This window comes from Pezoporus wallicus, unplaced genomic scaffold, assembly GCF_028554395.1.
Source record: "Pezoporus wallicus isolate ANWC-B61680 ecotype Strahan unplaced genomic scaffold, APGP_CSIRO_Pwel_v1 contig_1739, whole genome shotgun sequence".
NCBI classification, from domain to species: domain Eukaryota; kingdom Metazoa; phylum Chordata; class Aves; order Psittaciformes; family Psittacidae; genus Pezoporus; species Pezoporus wallicus.
In genome coordinates, this window is record NW_026637351.1 from 947,837 (window position 1) to 971,912 (window position 24,076).

Below are 24,076 nucleotides of genomic sequence, written 5' to 3' on the forward strand. Positions count from 1 at the left end.
TGTTCATTGCAGGGAGGTGAAATGAATATGGGATGACAGTCTGGTTAGAGGCAGTGTTCTCATTTATTTATTTGAAAAGCATGTGCAAAGTTCATAACAATGTAGTGGTTATGATAATAATAACCAAGGTATTGCCATGTTCTCACCCCTTTAATTCCTGTGCCTTTAAAATAAAGGCGAAACAAAAACCTGGAGTGAGAGTAGTAGCTGAAATTAATTTTAACTTGTTGAGGCTGAGACAACCCACCATTATGTCTATCATTAATGTAAAATTACTTCTTTTTTTGTTTTGGTTAGGCATTAACAGAAACCTCTATTGTATATTAAAGAGGAGACTTACTCTGTGAAGACCTGTGTTGACTCTGAGCTGCAGAAATGACAGAAATGCAGTGCTGTGGACAAAAGGGACTACCTGCTGCAGCACGTACCTCCATCTTGTAATGGCCCAGGGTTTGAAATAAGGGCTTATCACTTAATGGCTTTCATGTGCAAAAGAAAGTACATGCACAGCAAAAACCTAATGCCTGGCACCATAAACCCAGAGATTTTTAATACATGTAAAGGGGTTGCCTTCATGATTAAAAGGGAGAGGCGTGCATCTCGGTGAAAAACGTGACTGGCAAAAGCTTCGTTTATTCACTCCCCCATCAGCAAATTGCCTGAAAGTGGATCATAAACAGTGATGCATCATTACTATTATCTCCTGGTATGACTCACTGAGCCATACATAGCAGCTCTTCTTTTGAGGAGAATTCTTACTCAGAGCAAGTAGGATGCGGAAACAAATACTAAATGTCAGACTGTTATATCACTGTTACATTAGAATTTCTTTCATGGCAGATAAAAATGTCTGAAAATGGCTTGAGCAGCAGTACCTGTCTGTATTAAGCGCATACTGCTAGATTAAAAATCCTCAGTAGTTTTCTTCTTATTTGATGCTCTTATTTTCATTATATTTAGCTCTCTTTGGGCAACAAGAATGAGTTTCTTGATTGTAGTAGCAAATTCGTGGATGTTTCAATATTTGAATTGCTGGTAATGCAAGGTAGCAGGTGGTTTTTGAAGCATGCTTTGGGCCTTTTTTACTTTGTGTTTTTAAGAGCTCTCTCCCTATCATTGCCTAATCATGTCTCAAATTAATTCTCTGTGATTTCTTTCTGTTCTCTTTTAGTTGTAAAGAAACTGCTTGTGACATCCAAGTATGGCTCATAACACTGATCCCTTTTAAGATTCTTCTGTCACCCTTTTAGAACGATTTGCTTTCTGAAATGTTAACAGCATCTTCATAGAATCATAGAATCGTTAGGGTTGGAAAGGACCTTAAGATCATCTAGTTCCAACCCCCCTGCCATGGGCAGGGACACCTCACACTAAATCATATCACCCAAGGCCTCGTCCAACCTGGCCTTGAACACTGCCAGGGATGGAGCATTCACAACCTCCCTGGGCAACCTATTCCAGTGCCTCACCACCCTAACAGGAAAGAATTTCCTTCCTATATCCAACCTAAACTTCCCCTGTTTAAGTTTTAACTCATTACCACTTGTCCTGTCACTACAGTCTCTAATGAAGAGTCCCTCTCCAGCATCCCTATAGGCCCCCTTCAGATACTGGAAGGCTGCTATGAGGTCTCCATGCAGCCTTCTCTTCTCCAGGCTGAACAGCCCCAACTTCCTCAGCCTGTCTTCATACGGGAGGTGCTTCAGTCCCCTGATCATCCTCGTAGCCCTTCTCTGGACTTGTTCCAACAGTTCCATGTCCTTTTTATCCTGAGGACACCAGAACTGCACGCAATACTGCAGGTGAGGTCTCACAAGAGCAGAGGAGAGGGGCAGGATCACCTCCTTCGACCTGCTGGTCACGCTCCTTTTAATGCAGCCCAGGATACGGTTGGCTTTCTGGGCTGCAAGCGCACACTGCCGGCTCATGTTCATTTTCTCATCTTCCCTCCATATTTTGCATTCTTTTAGAACCTTGAAATTTAGACTGCTTTTCTTGCTAAGAAAGATTAGCCAAGGCTTTCTTCAGGTCTTTGGTGCCTGCTGCTGGACCAGTCTCTCCATCCTTATCTCCAGATGGACTCTAGCCAGCGGATCCAGAGCCCTGTTTTTCTGATGCTGTTTCCAATGTCGCTTTTGTTCCGTGTTCACTGCTGTAGGAAAGTACTGCATTTTTTGTTTATGCTGAATGTACCACAGAATCACAGAATCCCAAGGGTTGGAAGGGACCTCAAAAGATCATCTAGTCCAACCCTCCTGCAAGAGCAGGGTAACCTAGAGTACATCACACAGGAACTTGTCCAGGCAGGCCTTGAATATCTCCAATGTAGGAGACTCCACAACCCCCCTGGGCACCCTGTTCCAGTGCTCTGTCACTCTCACAGTAAAGAAATTTTTCCTGATGTTCACATGGAACCTCCTATGCTCCAGTTTACACCCATTGCCCCTTGTCCTATCACTGGACATCACTGAAAAAAACCTAGCTCCATCATCCTGACACTCACCCTTTACATATTTGTAAACACTGATGAGGTCACCCCTCAGTCTCCTCCTCTCCAAGCTAAAGAGACCCAGCTCCCTCAGCCTCTCCTCATAAGAGAGATGTTCCACTCCCTTAATCATCTTTGTGGCTCTGCACTGGACTCTTTCAAGCAATTCCCTGTCCTTCTTGAACTGAGGGGCCCAGAACTGGACACAATATTCCAGATGCGGCCTCACGAAGGCAGAGTAGAGGGGGAGGAGGACCTCTCTTGACCTACTAACCACACCCTTTCTAATGCACCCTAGGATGCCATCGGCCTTCTTGGCCACAAGGGCACATTGCTGGCTCATGGTCATCCTATCCACCGGGACCCCCAGGTCCCTTTCCCCTTCACTACTGTCTAGCAGGTCAACCCCCAACCTATACTGGTACATGGGGTTGTTCTTCCCCAGATGCAAGAATCTACACTTGCCCTTGTTGAATTTCATCAAGTTCCTCTCCGCCCAACTCTCCAACCTGTCCAGGTCTCGCTGAATGGCAACACAGCCCTCTGGTGTGTCAGCCACTCCTCCCAGTTTAGTATCATCAGCGAGCTTGCTGAGGGTACATTCAGTTCCCTTATCCAGGTCATTGATGAAAATATTAAACAGCACTGGTCCCAGCACCGACCCCTGAGGCACTCCACTAGTCACAGACCTCCAGCTAGATTCTGCCCCATTAACCACAACTCTCTGCCTTCTTCCTTTCAACCAGTTCTTGATCCACCTCACTACCTGATCATCAAGCCCACACTTCCTTAGCTTATCTATGAGGATGCTGTGGGAGACAGTATCAAATGCCTTACTGAAATCAAGAAAAACCACATCTACCACTCTACCGTCATCCATCCACCTAGTTACTTCCTCATAAGAGGCTATAAGGTTGGTCAAACATGACTTCCCCTTGGTAAAACCATGTTGGCTGCTCTTAATGACCCCCTCATCCTTGATACGTCTAGAGATGGTGTCAAGAATAAGTTGTTCCATCACTTTTCCAGGGATGGAGGTAAGGCTGACTGGTCTATAATTAACCGGGTCCTCCTTACCCTTATAGACTGGAGTGACATTTGCCATCCTCCAATCCTCAGGCACCTCTCCTGTTTCCCACGACTTACCAAAGATGATGAAGAGTGGCCCAGCAATGACCTCCACCAGCTCCCTCAGCACCCGTGGGTGTATTCCATCCAGACCCATCGATTTATAGATGTCCAGATTGCTTAACTGATCCCTGACCCAATCCTCATCCACCAAAGCAAACTCCTCCTTTATCCTGACTCCTTCCGGGGCTATAGGAATCTGGGTTCCCTGGGGAGGGTCTGCAGGAGTAAAGACAGAGGCAAAGAAGGCATTCAGCACCTCTGCCTTCTTTATATCCTCTGTCTCCAGGGCACCCACCTCGTTCAGCAGTGGGCCTATATTGCTTCTTGTGTTAGTTTTATTTGCTATGTGTTTGAAGAAGCCCTTTCTATTGTCCTTAACCCGACTTGTAAGATTAAGTTCCAAGGAGGCCTTAGCTGTCCTAATTGCCTCTCTACATCCTCTGACAACTGTCCTATATTCCTCCCAAGTGGCCAGCCCCTCCTTCCATAATCCACAGATTCTCTTTTTCCGCACGAGTTTGCCCAGCAGTTCCTTGTTTAACCATGCTGGTCTCCTGGCTCCCCTACTTGACTTCCTACCCATTGGGATACTCTGATCCTGACCTTGGAAGAAGTGGTTCTTGAATGCTGACCAACTATCTTGAGCCCCTTTACCACCTAGTACCCTTTCCCATGAGACTTCCCTTAGCAATTGATTGAAGAGGCCAAAGTTTGCCCTTCGGAAATCCAGAATTGTGGCCTTGCTAGGTATTCTATTCCACCCACACAGGATCCTAAACTCCACCATCTCATGGTCACTGCAGCCAAGGCTGCCATTGACCATCACCGCTTCAACCAGACCCTCCTTGTTGGTGAGTACTAGATCCAGCAGCGCTCCTCTCCTAGTTGGTTCGTCCACCATTTGCATTAAGAAGTTATCATCAATGCACTGGAACCTCCTAGACTGTGAGTGATTGGCTGTGTAAGTCTTCCAGCAAATATCGGGGTAGTTAAAATCCCCCATGAGAACCAAGGCATGTAGTTGTGAGGCTGCTTTCAGTTGCCTGTAGAAAGCCTCATGAACTCCTTCATCCTGATCAGGAGGTCTATAATAGACCCCCACAGCTGTATCACCCGTACCAGCCTGTCCCTTAATTCGTACCCACAGACTTTCCACTTGCTCCCCATCTGCCCCTGGACAGAACTCAATACATTGTAGTCGCTCTTTCACATAAAGATCAACTCCACCACCTCGCTTTGCTGACCTATCTTTCCTAAAAAGGACATAGCCATCCATGGCCACATTCCAGTCATGTGAACTGTCCCACCATGTCTCTGTAACTGCCACCAGGTCATAACCTTTAGACCGCACACAGACTTCTAACTCCTCCTGTTTATTCCCCATGCTGCGTGCATTGGTGTACAGGCATTTCAGGGAGCAAGCAGAGCACGCTAGTGGCACCCCTGGGAGGTGGGAGGCCTTCTGGTCTTCATTAATACTAGAACAATGCCCCACTAGTTCAAACCCAGCTACAACCCCCTCACACTTTGAATCTAACCTAAAGCTCTGTGAGTGAGCTCTGCTAACTCTTGCCCTGGTACCTTTTTCCCCTTCAGGACAGGGTCTAAACAACTATCCTTTCCCTCAAATGAAGCAATAGATTGAGAGTCCTCCCTAGTCAGCCATCCTTCAAGCCCTAGCATGTTTCTCTTGGGCTTGTCCCTAACAGGCCCACTTATCTCCCCTTTCCCCTTCATATCTAGTTTAAAGCCCTGTCAATGAGCCCTGCTAACTCCTGCCCCAAAAACCTTTTCCCTCTGGGACTGGTGTATCCCACCTGCTACCAGCAAACCAGGTGTCTCATATAGCAGCCCATGATTGAAAAACCCAAAACCCTGCCTTTGGCACCAGTCACGTAGCCATACATTAATCTGCAGACTCTTCCTATTTATCTCTTCACCCTTGCTTGTAACAGGTATGGAGGCAGACACCACTTGCGCTTCAGACCCTCTAACCAGCTGTCCCAGGGCCCTGAAGTCTCTCTTCATTACCCTTGCCCTCCTTGTAATAATTTCATCACTGCCACCTGAAAAACCAGCAGCAGATAGTAGTCAGAGGGCTGCACCAGATCAGAGAGTTTCCTTTTAACATCTCTAATCTGAGCCGCAGGTAGGCAGCAGACTTCCCTGTGGGATGGATCTGGTCGACAAATGGGCCATTCTGTTCCCTTCAGAAGGGAGTCACCCACCACAATTACTCTTCTTTTCTTCTTCGTTGTGGAAGTTCTAAGGCATGGTGGTGAGTGACAAGCCCTAGGTGACTCACTAGATAGATTTACCCCTCCATCTCCATTTACCTGGCCCTGTAGTTCCAAGACCTCATACCTGTTACTCAAGGGCAACTGGGAGGGAGAAAGGGAATGCGAGGGTTTTTGCTTACCTCTCCGAGGAGGGACCTCCCTCCATACCTCCTTGTCCCTTAAGTTCATTCCTTCTATCTGATGGTAGGAGGGAAGGGAATCCATCACTTGTTCAACCACTTCCCTTGCCTTAGGGTGTGGCTCCACCGATGTATTTCACTTTCACATTCTCTGATGGCTCTCAGCCTTTCTACGTCCTCCCTCAGTTCAGCCGCCTGCCTGAGCAGATCATTTATTCACTCACACCACACACAAGCAGTGCCACTGGCTCCCTCCAGTACAAGTGCCGGGCTGAGGCATTTACTGCAGCCAGAGACCTGCACGGCTGCATGTCTGCAGGAAGGCTCAGTCTGGGTACCTACATTATTCCTCACTACGGCTTTTGTATGTTGACTCAGCTTTCATTTTAAACCAACACTTAAGATTTCTAAATCTGCACTGTGAAATAAGAATCCTTTCTTGTGTTTTTGTGATTTTGATGATGTATTAACAAACGTGTTATTAAAAAAAATATTCCTGTGTTCTGTTACAGGTTTTGGGATTTGAAGTTGATACGGTGAACTCTGTTCAGTTTTCAAATCATACAGGTAAAATTTTATATGCATCTTCAAATACCATCCCACAGTGTCTCAGCTCTACTTAACATGTAGCTCACCTCATCACAGGACAGTGGAAAGGAGATCAGATTTATGTTTTCAGTCACACTTTCACGATATAGGACAGAAATGTAATTTTCATGTTTTCAAGCCTCACGGAAGTCTGGATTTGGGATTAGGTGGTAATGTCCTCTTCTGCTACTTCTTTTGTTAGGCAGTAATCTAATTAAAGTCAGACAATGAAAGAACACAAGTACTGACATCTATGCAGGTATGTGCAGGCATGTTCACTCTGCAGGCATGTTCACTCCATGAACAAGGGAGTCTTCAGTACTGTTTTCTGCACCTTATGGCCCCATGACACTCATAATCATATTACCAACCCAAACATCAGAAGACTACTGAGCTAGACATAATGTTTTCTCTCTTTTTCTGCCCAACCAGATTGGCTAGCAAGTATCCTAAATTACATTCTGAAGGGAGGAAGGGAATGGGGTGTTAATGCATTTGGGTGTATTTTCACTTGGGTTCTTAGCCTGAACATGATGCACTCACATAATACTTTCAGACTCACAGTGCTAGAAGACTTAATTTTTAAATAGAAAGCTGAAATCTATGTTTATTTTAGCAACACCTTTCACCCATAAAGGAGTTCCAAGTGACTTTACACTTCTGGATCGAGGCAGATCTACTGTCCTGGTTTTGGCAGGCTGGTTGTGGGGAGATCTATTCTAGATAAAGGAATTCTAGAAGTAATCCAGGAATAAACTCTGACCTTAACATCTTGGAAAAGAGCAAAAAAACCAGCAACAAACCAACCAAAAACACCCTGCCCAAAAAATCCCCAACCAACCAACAAAACAAAACCCCATAAAACAACTGACCAAAAACCAAATAAAAAACCCCTCAAATGCCCCTCCCACTCAATAGCCCTCCCCTCAATAGCAATCAAACAAAACCAAATGTTGTGGTTTAAGTACAGCCAATAACCCATGCAGCTCACTCACTCTCCCCTTTCTCCCCCCACCTCCTCCCTCCCACTCCCGGAGGGGGGGGGGGGGGGGAATCAAAAGAATGTAACTCCCATGGGCTGAGATAAGAACAGCCCAGTAACTAAGGTATAACACAAACCACTGCTCCTACCACCAGTAATAATAATGATAAGGGAAATAACAAGGGAAAAGAGTACAGTACCACCCGGCAATACCCAGCTCGACCGAGCAGTGAACTAGCCCTTCCGGGTAACTCTCAATTACACCCTGGCCATGACGTGCTGTGGTATGGAATACCTCTTTGGTTAGTTTGGGTCAGGTGTCCTGTCTCTGCTTCCTCCTGGCTTCTCCTCCTCCCTGGCAAAGCATGAGACTCAGAAAGTCCTTGGTCAGGCTAAACATTTGAGCAGTAACTAGAAATCAGTGCTGTTCCCAGGCCGAAAGTCAAAAACACAGCACTGAAGCAGCAACTAAGAAGAAAAAAGTGACTGCTACTGCTGAACTCAGGACAGTATCCACCCCTTATTCCATACCATTCACGTCATGCTCAGATCCCACGTTTTCAGTATACCATCGCTCTTTATATGTATATACACGTACACACACACACAGATCATTTCTTAATGCATGGACCAATCCCTATGAAGCTGCTGAGTCCATTGGGTCCGTGATGTTGGATTCCATCTCATGTAACAGTCTTTTGGGGCAGGAGAGCTGTGTGCAGTGTTGGATCATTGCCTGCTGATGCTGATCGTTCCTTTACCACAGAACTCATCTGGTTCTATCGAAGTTCATTCTCTGTTGGGTTAATGGTCGGAGGGAAGTCAGGGCCAGTCACTGGTGATCTGAAGACATCTAGTTGGTGGGCTATAAAAGTATTACATAGCAGGCAACAGCATACAATTGAGTTCACTGGCTGTTTTCCCCTAAAATCAAATCCCCTTGAGGTATACATCGGACTTTCCTATCTTCCCACATTACCCACCAAGTATATCCAGTTCCCTGAGCAAAAGCAATCCCACGAGTGGGTTTGCCTTTACCTGAAGCAGGAATAACCCAGACTGTCTTCCCCAGCAAATTCTTCATATGCACCATGGGAACTTTGTCCCCCTCTACAATATGTAAAAGTTCTGACTGGGCTGGACCAGCCCTGTTGGCAGATCCTCTGGTGTTGACCAACCAGGTGGCCTTTGGGAAGTGTGTCCCCCAGTGCTTGAAAGTTCCACCACCCATTGCTCTCGGTGTAGTTTTAACAGCCCATTGTACCGTTCAGTTTTCCCAGGAGTTGGTGCATGGTAGGTGTTGTGATGTACCCACTCAATACCATGCTTTTTGGCCCAAATGTCTATAAGGTTATTTCGGAAATGAGTCCCATTGTCTGAGTCAGTCCTCTCTGGGGTGCCATGTTGCCACAAAATCTGTTTCTCAAGGCCCAGGATGGTGTTCCGGGCAGTGGCATGGGGCACAGCGTATGTTTCCAGCCACCCGGTGGTTGCTTCCACCATGGTAAGCACATGGCGCTTGCCTTGGCGGGTTGGTGGCAGTGTGATATAGTCAATCTGCCAGGCCTCCCCATATTTATACTTCAACCATCGTCCTCCATACCAAAGAGGCTTTAACCGTTTGGCTTGCTTAATTGCAGGATGTTTCACAGTCATGAATAACCTGGGCAATAGTGTCCATTGTTAAGTACCCCCCTCGATCATGAGCCCATCTGTATGTTTATTTCTGCCCTGATGGCCTTAAGTGTCATGGGCCCTCCGGGCCAAAAATAATTCACCCTTATGTTGTCAATCTAAGTCCCTCTGAGCCACTTCAATCTTAGGAGCTTTATCCATTTGTTGTTTGTTTTGGTGTTCCTCAGTGGCCCAACTCCTGGGTACATGGGCATCTACATGGCATACCTTCACCACCAAGTTTGCACCCAGGCAGCGATGTCTTGCCACATTGCAGCAGCCCAGATGGGTTTACCTCTGCGTTGCCAGTTGCTCTGCTTCTCTTGCTGCAGCCACCCCCACAGGGCATTTGCCACCATCCATGAGTCAGTATAGAGATAAAGTACTGGCCACTTTTCTTGTTCAGCAATATACACGGCCAGCTGGATGGCTTTCACCTCGGCAAACCGACTCGATTCACCCTCTCCTTCAGCAATTGCTGCAACTTGTTGTTGAGGACTCCATACAGCAGCCTTCCATCTCCGATGCTTTCCCACAATAGGACAGGACCCATCAGTAAACAAGGCATACTGTTTTTCACTTTCTGACAGTTTATTATATGGTGGGGCCTCTTCAGCGCGCATCACCTCCTCCTCTGGTGACATTCCGAAATCTTTGCCCTCTGGCCAGTCCATGATGACTTCTAGAATGCCTGGACAACTGGGAATTCCTACTCAAGCTCATTGTGTAATTAGTGCAGCCCATTTACTCCATGTAGCATCAGTTGCATGATGTGTGGAGGAGACCCTGCCTTTGAACATCCAACCCTAGCACGGGCAGCCGGGGTGCCAGGAGGAGCTGTGCTTCAGTGCCAATCACGTCTGAAGCAGCTCGAACCCCTTCATAGGCTGCCAGTATCTCTTTCTCAGTTGGGGTATAGCTGGCCTCAGATCCTTTGTATCCCCGACTCCAAAAGCCGAGGGGTCGACCTCGAGTCTCCCCTGGAGCTTTCTGCCAGAGGCTCCAGGTAGGACCATTCTCCCCAGCCGCAGTGTATAGTACATTTTTTTACATCTGGCCAGGTCCGGACTGGTCCAAGAGCTACTGCGTGAACTATCTCGCGTTTAATTTGCTCAAAGGCTTGTTGTTGTTCAGCGCCCCATTTAAAATCATTTTTCTTCTGGGTCACATGATAGAGAGGGCTTACAATCGAACTGTAATTTAGGATGTTCATTCTCCAGAACCCCACAGCACCCAAGAAAGCTTGCATTTCTTCCTTATTAGTTGGTGGAGAGATTGCTGTTACCTTATTGATCATATCTGTGGAGATCTGGTGACGTCCGTCTTGCCATTTTATTCCCAAAAATTGAATCTCCTGTGCAGGTCCCTTGACCTTACTCCATTTTATGGCAAAACCAGCTTTCAGCAGGATTTGGATTATTTTCCTCCCTTTCTCAAAGACTTCTTCCGCTGTATCGCCCCGCACAATAATGTCATCAATGTATTGCAGGTGTTTTGGAGCTTGTCCCTGTTCCAGTGCAGTCTGGATCAGTCCATAGCAGATGGTAGGGCTGTGTTTCCACCCCTGGGGCAGTTGGTTCCACGTGTACTGGATGCCCCTCCAAGTAAAAGCAAACTGTGGCCTGCACTCTGCTGCCAAAGGAATGGAGAAAAATGCATTGGCAATATCAATCGTGGCATACCACTTGGCTGCCTTTGACTCTAGTTCATACTGAAGTTCTAGCATGTCTGGTACGGCAGCACTCAATGGTGGTGTGACTTCATTCAGGCCACGATAGTCTACTGTTAGTCTCCACTATCCATTAGGCTTTCGCACTGGCCATATGGGGCTATTAAAGGGCGAGCGGGTCCTGCTGATCACTCCCTGACTCTCCAGTCTACGGATCAGCTGATGGATGGGAATCAGGGAGTCCCGGTTGGTGAGATATTGCCGCTGGTGCACTGTTGTGGTCGTGATTGGCGTTTGTTGTTCTTTGACCTTCAGCAACTCCACAACAGAAGGATCCTCTGAGAGACCAGGCAAGGTGGACAGCTGCTCAATTTCCTCAGTCTCCAAAGCAGCAATACCAAAAGCCCATCAGTACCGTTTTGGGTCTTTGAAGTACCCTCTCCTGAGGTAGTCTATGGTGAGGATGCATGGAGCCTCTGGACCAGTCGCAATGGGGTGCTTTTGCCATTCCCTCCCAGTCAGGCTGATTTCAGCCTCCAGCACAGTCAACTCTTGGGATCCTCCTGTCACTCCAGAAATATAGATGGGTTCCACCCCTTGACAGCTTGATGGCATCAGGGTACACTGTGCACCGGTATCTACTAGAGCCTTATACTTCTGTGGGACTGATGTGCCAGGCCACCTGATCCATGCAGTCCAGTAAATCCGATTGTTCCCTACCTCCACCTGGCTGGAGGCAGGGCCCCTCTAATAGTCATCACAACGTTGGACACTTAGGTCTTGTAGAAAGGGATTGTTCTTCTTTATCACAGGAGCTGGAGTAAAATCAGCTCTTCCACTCCATCTGGGAACCTGCTCACCAGAGACTGAAGCTGCAGCTTTTGTGGGATGAACATCCTTGACCTTTGTTCTCCTCTTCAATTCACGTACCCATTCCTCCAAAGCTGAAGTAGGTTTTCCATCACACTTCGTCATGCCTTCTCCATGATCCCTCAGGTAAAACCATAGAGTGGCCCATGATGTATACCTTCTGTATCTTCTCTCTTGAACAGTAGGATGCCTTTTGTTAACAGCTGAGACGTGTGTTGGTACACGTGAGGAGCTGGATAGATCAGATAGATCGTCCCTCAATTGTCTGAGGTCCTGGGACAGTTTTTCCACAACTGAGATGATGGAGGGGGTGAGATTGTCTTCGAACTCTCGGAGTTTATGAACCATTTCATCCGCTGTTAGTGGTACTATGTCATTCCAGGTTACTGTTGCCAATGAATGGGCATATGATGACGGTGCATTCCGTGTAAGTTTTCGCCACATGGGTCGTGTACATTCGACTTCATCTGGGTCTATGGGTGTATCCCCGTTATTCAGCTTGATGTGATAGATCATTTCTACAATGTCTGAGTCCCTCAGAGACTGGATGCCTTTCTCTAAAGTAGTCCACTTGGCCAAACGAATCATGACATCATCCTCATATGGAAACCTTTCTTTCACAGCCGCCAAGAGCTGCTCCAGAGGCTGAGGGACTTTTTCTCTCTTGCAATTGCTTTGTCAATTCCCCCTTCTCTAGCAAGTGATCCCAGCTGCTTGGCTTCTGTACCTTCTAGTTTGTGACCGTCAGCCCCATTGTCCCAGCATCGGCGTAACCAGGTGATGATGTGCTCCCCTGGTTGACGGGTAAAATCTTTTTGCATATTCTGTAGCTTGGTTGAGGTCCGAGGTCAAGAAGTTACCTCTGCTTCTTCTTCGTCATGTGATGATGACTCCTGATCAGACGCTGTAAACGGTCTGGGAGGGGTAGGGTGGGGAGAGTAACAGAACGTCTCCTTCACAGGTTGACCACCCGAGAAGGAGAAAAAAGATGTGTAATTGCTAAGCACTTCTATTATATACCTCCCAAAGTATAAAGGTGGTGACTACACTCTGATCATAAGCCAGATCAGTTTCATAATCAATGATTCTATTGTATTACAAGTCATTACTATGAAGTACAATGAGACAAGAACCTTAGCCCAAGCCCCCCACCTGATAAACACACAGCAAATACCAGATGGAAGTAAGGTATGACATACTGAAACTGTGAGATCAGGAATAACAACTTTGAGAGCCAATAAATCAGCATTGTGACAAGTGACTATTAATATGAAACAATGAATGCTTATCACAAATATGATTAGACACACTCCAGTCAGATCTGTCGTTATCTCAACCTTTCCAGCCCCACCTTGGGTGCTAAAAAGAACTGTCGTGGTTTAAGTGCAGTCAGTAACCCACACAGCCTGCTCCCTCACTCCCCCCCTTTCTCCCCCCCCTCCCCGCTCCCGGAGAGACAGGGAGGAGAATCGAAAGAATGTAACTCCCACGGGCTGAGATCAGAACAGCCCAGTAACTAAGGTATAACACAAACCACTGCTCCTACCACCAGTAATAATAATGATAAGGGAAATAACAAGGGAAGAGAATACAATACCACTCGTTGATACCCAGCCCGACCAAGCAGTGGACTAGCTCTTCCGGGTAACTCTCAATTACACCTTGGCCATGACATGCTGTGGTATGGGATACCTCTTTGGCTAGTTTGGGTCAGGTGTCCTGTCTCTGCTTCCTCCTGGCTTCCCCTCCTCCCTGGCAAAGCATGAGACTCAGAATGTTCTTGGCCAGACTAAACATTTGAGCAGTAACTAAAAACATAGGTGTTATCAGTGCTGTTCCCAGGCCGAAAGTCAAAAACACAGCGCTGAAGCAGCAACTAAAAAGGAGAAAAAATGACTGCTACTGCTGAACCCAGGACACCAAACAAACAAATAATCGCCAAACAACGAAAGTTGCAATACTTTACTAGTATCTCACACATACAGCTGTATTAATAAACTGATTCAGAATAGAGAGTAGACCAGGAAGCTTCTATTCTCTTTTACTATGTTGAGCTCCATGCAGCTTTCAGAATGCTGTAAGATGTTCCTATCTTGGGAGGAATTCAGTTCCCCCTGGGAATACGAAATGAATGTTTCAAAGGTAGCTAGAAAGCCATATCTGCTTGTTGAGGAAAGGCATGAAAGAGGTAATAATTAAACAAGGCGTGGGGGTCTTGCCGTGCTTAGGCAAAAAGCTGTTTATTTTGCTTGTCCCCTTTGGCACAATACAAAGGTTCTCTCATGTTTTTAAGACCTACTTAGACGTGACTTATGTCTTCTTTATGTTTCCTTAATGTATTTAGTTTTGCAGCTTTGGGGGTTTTGTTGTTACGTGTTTGATAGCTGGGTAAAACTATGGTAATCTTCCAGAAATTAAGCAATTTTTTTCACGTGAAATAACTTGGCACTCAAAATGGATGAGCACCTGTCATTTGTTGGCTTTCAGCTACAAGATTAAATTAGCTTTACAGGGTGTTAAATGAGCTTAGAAGATGTTTTATTGGACCATAAACTGAATGCGTCTGAAGGTAGGGAAATTATGTTGCCAATAGGATGACCAGGTTCTTAGAAAAGAAGGAAGATTTTTTTTTAATAGTCTCACATCTGGAGAAAGGTTACCAGTGCTTCATTCAAGGTTTGGCAGACAATGAAGATAGTAGAAGGAACCAATCAGTGATCATCTCCCCACCCTTCACCTCCAGAAGGCCTGTAGGAACATCCCAACACCAAAACTGTCTCAAAAATCACAAGTCTTTAATATATTGAGAACTTTTTTGTCTCCTGGTGTTTAGGAGTCACTTCTGTTTTATTCCCTCTTCCTCCTCCCCTTGTAGTCTTGATTGTCTTAGTAAATGCATTAAAAGAAACCCAAAGATTGCTGCAGAACCTCATGACTTTGGGAAGCAGAGTTTTCAGAAAAAAATCACAATATGGTGAGTGTTTAGCACTTGCCATGTGTGAAGAAAAGATTATATTTAGTAACATTGGTCATTTGGCTGGAAGAGGAAGGAACAGAAAAGAAAGGAAGGGCACATATTCCTTTATATGACAGGTCTGGTTTTATAACACTGCAGTTTTTCCATGAAACCCTTTATACCCTTTCTTAAATTGAAGGATAGATTCTAGGCCCAGTGATGTTGCACCTCCTGTTTGACAGAGGCACGTAGGAACATGTGGTGGCCTCATAGGAAGGCTTTTCCAAGCTTGAAGATTTAAACACGCCAGCACACCAACTTGCACTAATAACTGAAGTCAGTGTACAGCTTCAGGGATTAATGAATAGAAACTGCTGTGCTGGACTGTGGCTTGTGTGGGGAGCAGTCCCCCAGTACACAGGAATCATGCTGGATGAATGGGTGAAGATAACTTGAGTTTTCTGTCTTATTTTCTGTCTTATTTTTCTATGACAGCCCTTTCTGTGGTCATCCTTAAAGCTGAAGGTCAAATTTCTGCTCCAAAATCTAGCTGTGACCTTTCGTTTCTGAAAGAATGCCACATACCAGAGGGTCACAGGGAGCAAAGTGTGTAAGATTTTGGACATGGTGTTTTTGGTTTCCTCATACTCATCTTTAAACCTGGCCATGTCAGCAAAAGGCAAAATGCAGAGAGAATTTATGACTAACAGGCTTTCTTTGGTGAATCATTACTGGTGTTTTTTTGCCCTGTCTTTAAATTAGTATGATACCCATGGCCTATTTCTGCTGACTCCTGCTCAGAAAATCCAGGTTTCTTTAGTCTCTGATAATCCTGAAATTTGGAAAATGCGCTTTAAATCAGTCCCCCTGGGAGAACAGTTTGTCATGTTGCTTAGTGAGGAACTAATCATAAGAGTGACTCACCCTTGAATGGCATCATGCTTCACATACAAATAAAAGAAGCTGTCATGCAACTACAAAGATTCTGTGCTATTTTACTGTATTGTTTGCAGGAGTATCTCATCATCTGATGTGCAGAAATAAAAATCTAGATTTGATATATTTTTTGTTGTTGATTTTTGGGGGTGCATTTTTAGTTCTTCACTGATTTGCAATTTAGTTTTTAATTGGTTAGTTAATGGTAAGCATATAATGTGCTTACTTTGCCATCCAAATTGTACCTTTGAAACTGCTCCAGAACAAATAGTGTGTTGTTGATTTTTGGGAGTGCATTTTTAGTTCTTCAGTGATTTGCAATTTAGTTTTTAATTGGTTAGTTAATGGTAAGCATATAACGTGCTTACTTTGCCATCCAAATCATACATTTGAAACTGCTCCAGAACAAATAGTGTGTTGTTTGTTTTTGTTGTTGGTTTTTTTTTTCCCCAGTGCTTTATTTTCAAGCAGAACACTTTTCCACTTAGTGGGTGTGTAGTGGGTGGTTAGGTTGGCTGGAAGGTCTAATACATAAAAAATTATGTCTTGCTGCTGTGGTTCTTCACAGTCTACCACCCATATAGAGTCATTCACACCTGTGGAATGTGGGACGAAAAGATCTCCACTCATGCATAACACTGGTAGTATTTTACTCCCACACTGACCATCTGTAAAAAATCCAGTGGAGAATTTGGTACTGTATTTCTAGTTTTGTTGAAGGCCCCGTGGTAGCTGAAGATTAATTCATGTTTAGGCCGGGTTGTTTGCCAGAGTTTGCATGTGGATTTTATAACACAGCTGGGACCAGATAGCCTGCCCATCATGTGCCTTAAATGACAGATCTTCCTTCCTTTTTTCCCATGTAAAATACGTGGTTATTGAAACCACTTGGAATAGTTTTGCTGGGAGAGCTACAGGAGGAACTCAAATGTCAGAACAGAATGTTCTGGGTTGGAAAACAAATCTTACATGCCTTACTATTCTTAAGTGGTAGCTTGTTTGTTTTTTTGAGGCAGGGGGTGTTTGGTTTGGGTTGTTTTTTTTTTCTTTTTTTGTTTTTTTTCCTGGTATGCCTGGGTTTTATATTCTTTTCTCCTTGTTTTTGAAAGTAATTAAGAGGCTTATAAATACATTCCAAAGCAAAAATACCCAAATGTATCAGTGGAAGAAGGCAAGAAATAAAAGTACGTAGATTCATATTTGGTGCAGTATTAGCTGCTCTCTTGGTTGTGATTCTGGGTTTCTTTATTTTTTATACACATGAACCAAGATATTTCCTTGAAGTCTAATGAATACATTCATCATTTTAGAGGGATAAGTGACAAGAGTGATAATATCTTCTCTGTTCTTCATTCCCTTATCTGCTAAATGCAAATATATAACATCTAATTGAAATAAAAGGCTGTAGCACAGATAAGCATAGGGGTATAAAGATGTTTATGTGTTTACCTGTGTGTTTAAAATTATTACTAACTGGGGAGACTAATGCAGTTAGACTGAGCCAAGTGCAGTTTTAGACAGCTGTATCATGATTTTCAGTGTTCTCTCTGCTACCTCAGTCCAGCACTGATGGGAGTTACTTTGTGGTTTTGTAACCAAACAAGGAAGACTCAGCTTTCTTCTTTTTTGCCTTTCCCCTCTCAAGACGGTCCCTTTCCCTGGGACCCCAGATTATCCATCTTTCAGCTAGTGAAGCCCTTTTTTTTGAATGTAAGTAACTGACTTTTTATTCTGTCTCTCTAGAGAAGCTGTTATTTGGTTCCACTAGGAGAGTGGGATAAAAGCAGGGTCATAGGATTTGCCGCTTGTTCATAATGGTACATGAAGTTACCCTGAGGAAAGGCTTTAGGGTTGTTCCCATCTTGCTGCCAGTTTTGATTTTGTTTCTTTCTTTTTACTCAAACATGATTCCACTCCTACTGAAATCACAGTTCTCTGCAGATCCAGTGAAGGCATTACCATTTTTCATCTGTGTGAATTGCTCGGAGTTCCCGTAAGACTTTTTTTTTTTACTCCAGCTATTGTGTGATTAGGTTGTATTAAATGTGTTACCAGGTGGTAAAAAGGTTCCTCTAAGTACCCTTGGAAGTCATTGCTGCAGAGTTCATGCCCTGTGTAGGTAATTTTCCAATTCCTGAGTTAAACTGGGCCACTACCTAACATTTTGTTTAAGTATTTATTTCCCTCTTTCAGTGGAGGATCAGTGTGACATGGACCCTGCGCTGTTTAAGACAGCTTGACATAGGGAGATTAACTTAGTTAAATATTGAATGTACAGAGTCTCTCTGTAGGAATGGCTCCTGAGAACAGATTGTCTTGACAGTCTATCACAGTTATTTTTATGGCCATGTGTAAAATGAATGACTGCTCTTCTGCCAGCTGACATTGATTCTGGGTGATAACTGTACTTGGTTTTATTGATAGGCACAAGGGAATAAAAACCAAAAGGGGACAGATTTAGATTAGATATTAGGAGTAAGTTCTTCAATATGAGGGTAGTGTTCAACGCCAGGTTGGACAGGACTTTGAGCAACCTGGTCTAGTGGAAGATGTCCCTGTCCATGGCAGGGGGTTTGGAACTATTATGATCTTTAAGGTCCCTTCCAACCCAAACCATTCTGTGATGCTGTGAAAATATTCTGTTGTGTCCTTGTGTGGATGGCTTTGCAGTGCTAATAGAAGTAGAGATTTGGAGAAGAGGAGAAGGCAGATTATTTCTGTCTGAAGCTGCAGATGTGACAGAACAAACATCTGCATGTGTGTTAAATAAGCTGAATAACTGAGTTTGTAGTCGAGGGTTCCTCATATACTTGTGGCTAGATATATGCCTAGGTGTTGGGCATTGCCATTCTGAGTATCACTGTGTTCTGCAATGGAACTACATTCCTAACATACAGGAATCCTGCACTTCGTTTCTTCACAGAGGCTTTTGAAAAAACATTTGCTAGGGAAGGAATTGTAGTGGCTGATGTGATTCAGTCTCACAGCCAGCTGGCAGCGAGTTGTGTTTTAGAGGCTAGGCCCTTATGAGCTGAGAAGAACAAAATGATCCATCTGCTCACCCTGCTGTGGGTGTATTTGCATTCATAAGAAAGAAAACCAAAAAATGTGCTTATCCTAGGCTCTAGGCACCTTTTGGCAGTTATTCTAATAACACAGTTTAGAGTGATCATCAAAGCCAACAGTTTTTATCACAGAATTTTCTAACACGAAGAGCAGAAGTTAAACAAAATACCACTGTCTTCACAGGGTAGTGGTCTGGAAGAAGATACCTCATTTAACATTTTACGTTTCCAAATTCCAGTTAATAAAAAGATAAGCTTTTTAACAAACTCTGGATTCATGAAGGTTGGAAGAATTAAATTGTGGATGCTTCATTTAATATCCTGGAGGAAGCATCATTCTTATATAGAGAGATTGGTGGCTGCCATCTGGATGGGTGGTCTTTGATGATAAGGTACAAGATGCATTTACATTTTTCAACAAATATTTAACGTCTGTCAAGGAATATTTGTCTTTGGTTGTTGTTGTTGTTGTTTTTGTTTTTTTCTTTGAAATTGGCTGCCATGGAGCTTTGTCTATTATTTGCTAAAATCAGTTCAGTTTCTCCCACGTAACTTCATCTGCTTCTCAGCCAGGAATAATTGGCTTGTAGTTCATAAAGATCATTCAAGGATAAGAGTGTATGGATGTTATCTCTCTGTTTATGGTGTCTTTTTGATACTCATTTGCCTCCTCTAGGATCCTTAGCATTAAAACAGTGCTATTTTAGGAAGAAAATCTGTCAGATGCCATATTATGTTTAAAGAGCATCCATGGCAATGTTCTCTGGTCGCTCTTATTTCCTATATGGAGCTCTCAGCAAATGCCGTATCTGATGGGTGCAGCAGTGCTGCATGCCTGTGTCCAGACAGATCCACAAGCCCATTTAAGCTTGTCATCTAGCTGTTAATCTTGTTTTTATTTTATAGTATAAAATAACAAAAATAGATTATACTGACACCCTCCTCCAGTGAAATCTAAACCATACGTTTGTCTGCCTCCACACAGGAAAGGGATGATTTTATAGGCTCCATGAGAAAACTTGCAGGAGCTTTCGTGTGCTCTGCTCGATTTGCTGCTAAATGGACAATCTCGGACTCCAGTGTAGTCACTGTAGTTCCTTTGGGAAACAGAGACGCTAAGAAGCAGTTGAGCACATCATTAACTGTTCTGCTGACAGCAGCTTTCATTTGGCAACACTGTTTTGTGGGAGAAGAGGTGGAAATGCTTTTTAGTGCTAATATCTGTGATCCTAAATAGAAAATCTAGCTCTTGAAAAATTATCTGGCATTTACTTTGCAGGTTATGCCCACTGGAAGGGTCAGGTGTTAAATTCAGAAGAGCTTCATGAACTGTATGAAGGACTTAAGCTGAACAAGGTCAACCGGTACGATTATGTACTCACAGGTAAGAAGAGCTTGTTCCTTGGAGTTCCTATGATATGTGAATAAAAGTAAAAGAATATGAATCGCATCGCTCCTTATTCGAAACCAAGCAATTGCATTTTTCCCTCCTTTGATTCCTCCTGCAGTTTTGTCTGTGTATGAGTCTCAACTGCTCATGCTGTTTAGCTGGAAACAGCCAGTGTTTTCCAGCGTTTTAGGTAAATTGATCGCCTTGTATAGTTCACAGACTTGTACAGGCCAGTCATGTACAGACTTAATTAATGTTTTGGGAGTGTCTACTGAAAAAAAGGGTGAGGAATGTCAGAGTATTATTTTAAAACTTATTATGAAGACATGAGTTTAACCATTTCTCCTAAATGTGCAGGACTGGCACTCTCTAGTGCTATAGCATGATTTTATACACAAGTTGTCTGTCTTCCTTTTTTGTACTTGATCATTCTAGGGCAGTGCCTTGGATACAGACTAAACTGTAAGCACGGTTGGATTTTGGTTTTGACTTTTGTCATATCTCTTGATGTACTTCTTTTTCTTTTTTTTTCCTTTTGTTACTGTGTAGGCCCTTTGAATGGATACAGTTCTGAAGGACATAATGACCATGCAGCGTTTTTCATTTGCTCGCCATTAGGCAAACAAATGTAGAAGTATTTCTGTATTTGCTTATAAATTCAGACAAAAATACTTATAAATATAGACAAAGAAAATTTCTTGTAGAATGTTTTATAGAAAGGAGAAATCCTATGTGCAGTTTTTATAAAAAATTACTTCTCATCTAATACCTGTTTCTCAAATGTAGATTACTGATTGGGTTTCACCTCAGTAAGCGCTGGCACCTAGTTTAGATTACAGTGTCACTATTTTATAGCTGTGAACAGGCACTTTTTAAAGGTAAACAGAAATATATTGCCAGACTTTATTGATTTATTGATTTAATTTCATCTCTACACATACAGGAAAGTGCTTCATTCACAGGGAAAACTTTTAAGTGTCTGGGTCATAACCCTAATAAAGCAGTCATTCTGTCTTGAAGGTTGTGGCATATCTGAAGAGTTATTATCAGTTCTTCAGGAAATAGCTCCAAAGTAAAGGAAACTAAACAGAAAACAGCCTGGATTAAGGTTAAGAAATCAGTTTCAGCATAAATACATTCTTTGTGATTGAAAAATAGATGAACACCCTTTCTTTCCTCACAGGAACTCAGAGGGCATATTCAGGAAAAGCACGCTTTTGTATTGTAGGAGTTTCAGGAGATGTTAGTGTGTATAATTTGTAAACTTTTAAGTTGATATAGTCTTTTTTTATTTTACTTTGAACTCTTTGAAGAGACTCACAACTCCTTTGCTGTCACAGTCTTACACTGGCAAAACAGAGGTAAGAAATTAAAAATGGTAGAAGGAAACCCAGTAATCTTCAGCAGAAAAAGTTTGGAGAAAAATAAAAGAAATATTTATTAATGTGCCTTTTCAAATAGGATTTGTGGGTAGATGGGTCAGTGTGTTCATGCTCATTTAAAAATATCTCATTTAAAAAAATAGCCATTTTCAGTATGGAAAAAAAGAAGGCATGGGTAGAAATGGCACTAGTTTCTTAAGATCTAATGAAAGTCAGTGGTTTAGTGTTCATTTGTGCTGTGGTCAAACTTATAATTCAGATTTTTTTTTCATTCAGAGCCAAAAGACAGATTTTTTATTTTTTTTTTCTATCACTATAGTGCACAACTGCACTTTGTACTTCTAACAGCCTGGATTTGATTGTTCAAACATGGAAAAAATATTGTCAGCAGGTGGGATTTGACTGTAATTGTATGTCTGATGGCTGTCAATATCTTGGCTGAAATTGAAATTATTATTTTTAGGCTGATTATACAAAATAACACTTTGTTAACTTCTGTAGCTGTTAATTAGTTGTAGATCTCCATGTATTTGTTTCACTTAGAGTAAAATACGCAAGGTGAGAAACTCCAAATCAGTGTAATTTTTTTCAAACACCTCTGTCAATAACATTAATCATTAATAAACATAATCTGGTTTGTTTTTTTTTCAGCCAGTCTACCATCACAGGTTATTGTAAAGAAAAATCTCTGCTTGGCTGTTTTGACTGATTAACAGTATTTCATAGACATTAGACAAAGCATTTTGTCAAAAACTTTTTGCATTTCTCTGCAATATCTAAGAATTGATCAAATTTGTGAGTTAAAAAAAAACATCTCCAAAATGTATTTAAAAATGTTAGTGGAGTCGACATTTCCAAGCTGAACATTTGAAGAAACTACCTTGCTAAAATTACTACTATTAAATGAACTAAAATCAATGAAAATCAAATTATTATTTAATAGATGTTGTAAATAAAACTAATGCATAAAATATAAAAAGAAGCATCTATAAAATAAAGAAACTAATGATGAAATAAGAGTATTGTGGTTCTAGCATTGTGATTAGGGCCTTGAGATACAATAAAACTTATTTCCAGCTTATTTCATTGCTAAGCTTAAAAATAGGAATTTTATTGGGATATCAGCCATTGCTCTAAAATATTAAAGATTAATTCTCCATGGCATTAATGTGTTGGACCAACATTAATAATCAAAAAAACCTGTTTCAAACTACAGTACGTGAAAAGTATATGGAATTAAGAATATTTCTTATTTACTAGATAATAAACAGCACTGATTCAGACTGCTGTTTTGAAGAAAAGGCATGTTTTTTTCCTTCAAGTCTGACCTGTTTGTGTATATAGTCAAGCATTTTGAAGTTGTATGAGCCCTTCTTATATAACATACTTGGTAAATGGATTTTTAAGGTTATATTTGTAGTTGTGCAAACACTGTCTCAATTTGTCTTCTACTTATTATTCCTGAATGAAATACTAAAATTTCTTTGTTCTAAAAATGCATCATTCAAGAATGGGAAGTATGCAACATTCCCATCCAGAGAAAAGAAAAAAAGTGTTTGTGAAAACGTAACTTCAGAAGTGTCTTTTTTTCCCCAAAGGGTATACAAGAGACACATCGTTTCTTGCAATGGTGGTGGACATTGTCCAGGAGTTGAAGCAACAGAATTCTAACCTAGTATATGGTAAGGATGTATATTATAATCCTTTCTGCTTCATCAGTGTACATGCCCATCATTTTAATGTTTTAGGATGAAAACCCTGGTCTGACATTACCAAGCATTTCACAACCATCTTGTACTCTGGTCTGGCTGAAGATGCGTTTCAGCATTGCTTAAGTGTTGAGGGAGTCAGGTTTTTATCTTTATGGTTTTATGCCTTTCAGAAATTTTCTTGCGTTGTGCTGTCCAAAGGAGAATGCACCTTGAGGACTGATTGGCTGTTATCAAAGAAAGACTTGTAAAATCCCAGCCAGTTGCTGCTGTTTGTAGTTCAGAGGCATAGCCTGTAACTGCTGATAGATCAAGCCTCTCCTTGTTTCCCAAGTCAGTCAACAGCAGGATAGGCTCTCTCATGTTATCCTGCTATGGTTTCATGTTGCATCCCGTAAGTGTCTTACTATGCCTTATAAGCTTCATAATTTAGCTTAAACTCTGAGGTTTATTTAACTCAACTCTGGAGCCCTCTGCTAAGATTGCCTAGGAGCACTCAAAGAGCAACAGACTCTAGCAACTGTTGTTGACGTGTCAAAGCAAACTTAAACCTGTGATAAAAGATTTTCCTCTTTCTTTCCTGAATCTTTGAGTGTTTCAGGACTTTTGAACATACCCAGCGTAGGCTTGAATTGAGCAAAACGTTTAGAGTGACAGGGCAAAGTCAGTGAGAATTTAGTGGGATATGAAGCTGTGAATGAAGGTTTGAGCCTGTCACCTTCAGGTTCTGTAAACTGCGGTCAGGAAATATCTAGAATGGTTTGCAGGATTTGCAAGGTGTCATACTGCACAGTGTGATATCTGACTTAACAAAGCA

General features: G+C 42.7%; 1 protein-coding gene across 1 annotated transcript in view; it reads left to right on the plus strand.

Moving 5' to 3' along the window:
- PDXK (pyridoxal kinase) overlaps window positions 1–24,076 on the plus strand; it is a 55,373-nt gene that overhangs the window by 19,372 nt on the left and 11,925 nt on the right. Inside the window, exons 2-4 of the mRNA XM_057405037.1 lie at window positions 6,551–6,605; window positions 20,058–20,162; window positions 23,149–23,232. Of these exons, the coding sequence (XP_057261020.1) occupies window positions 6,551–6,605; window positions 20,058–20,162; window positions 23,149–23,232 (244 nt within the window). The remainder of the gene's footprint in view (window positions 1–6,550; window positions 6,606–20,057; window positions 20,163–23,148; window positions 23,233–24,076) is intronic.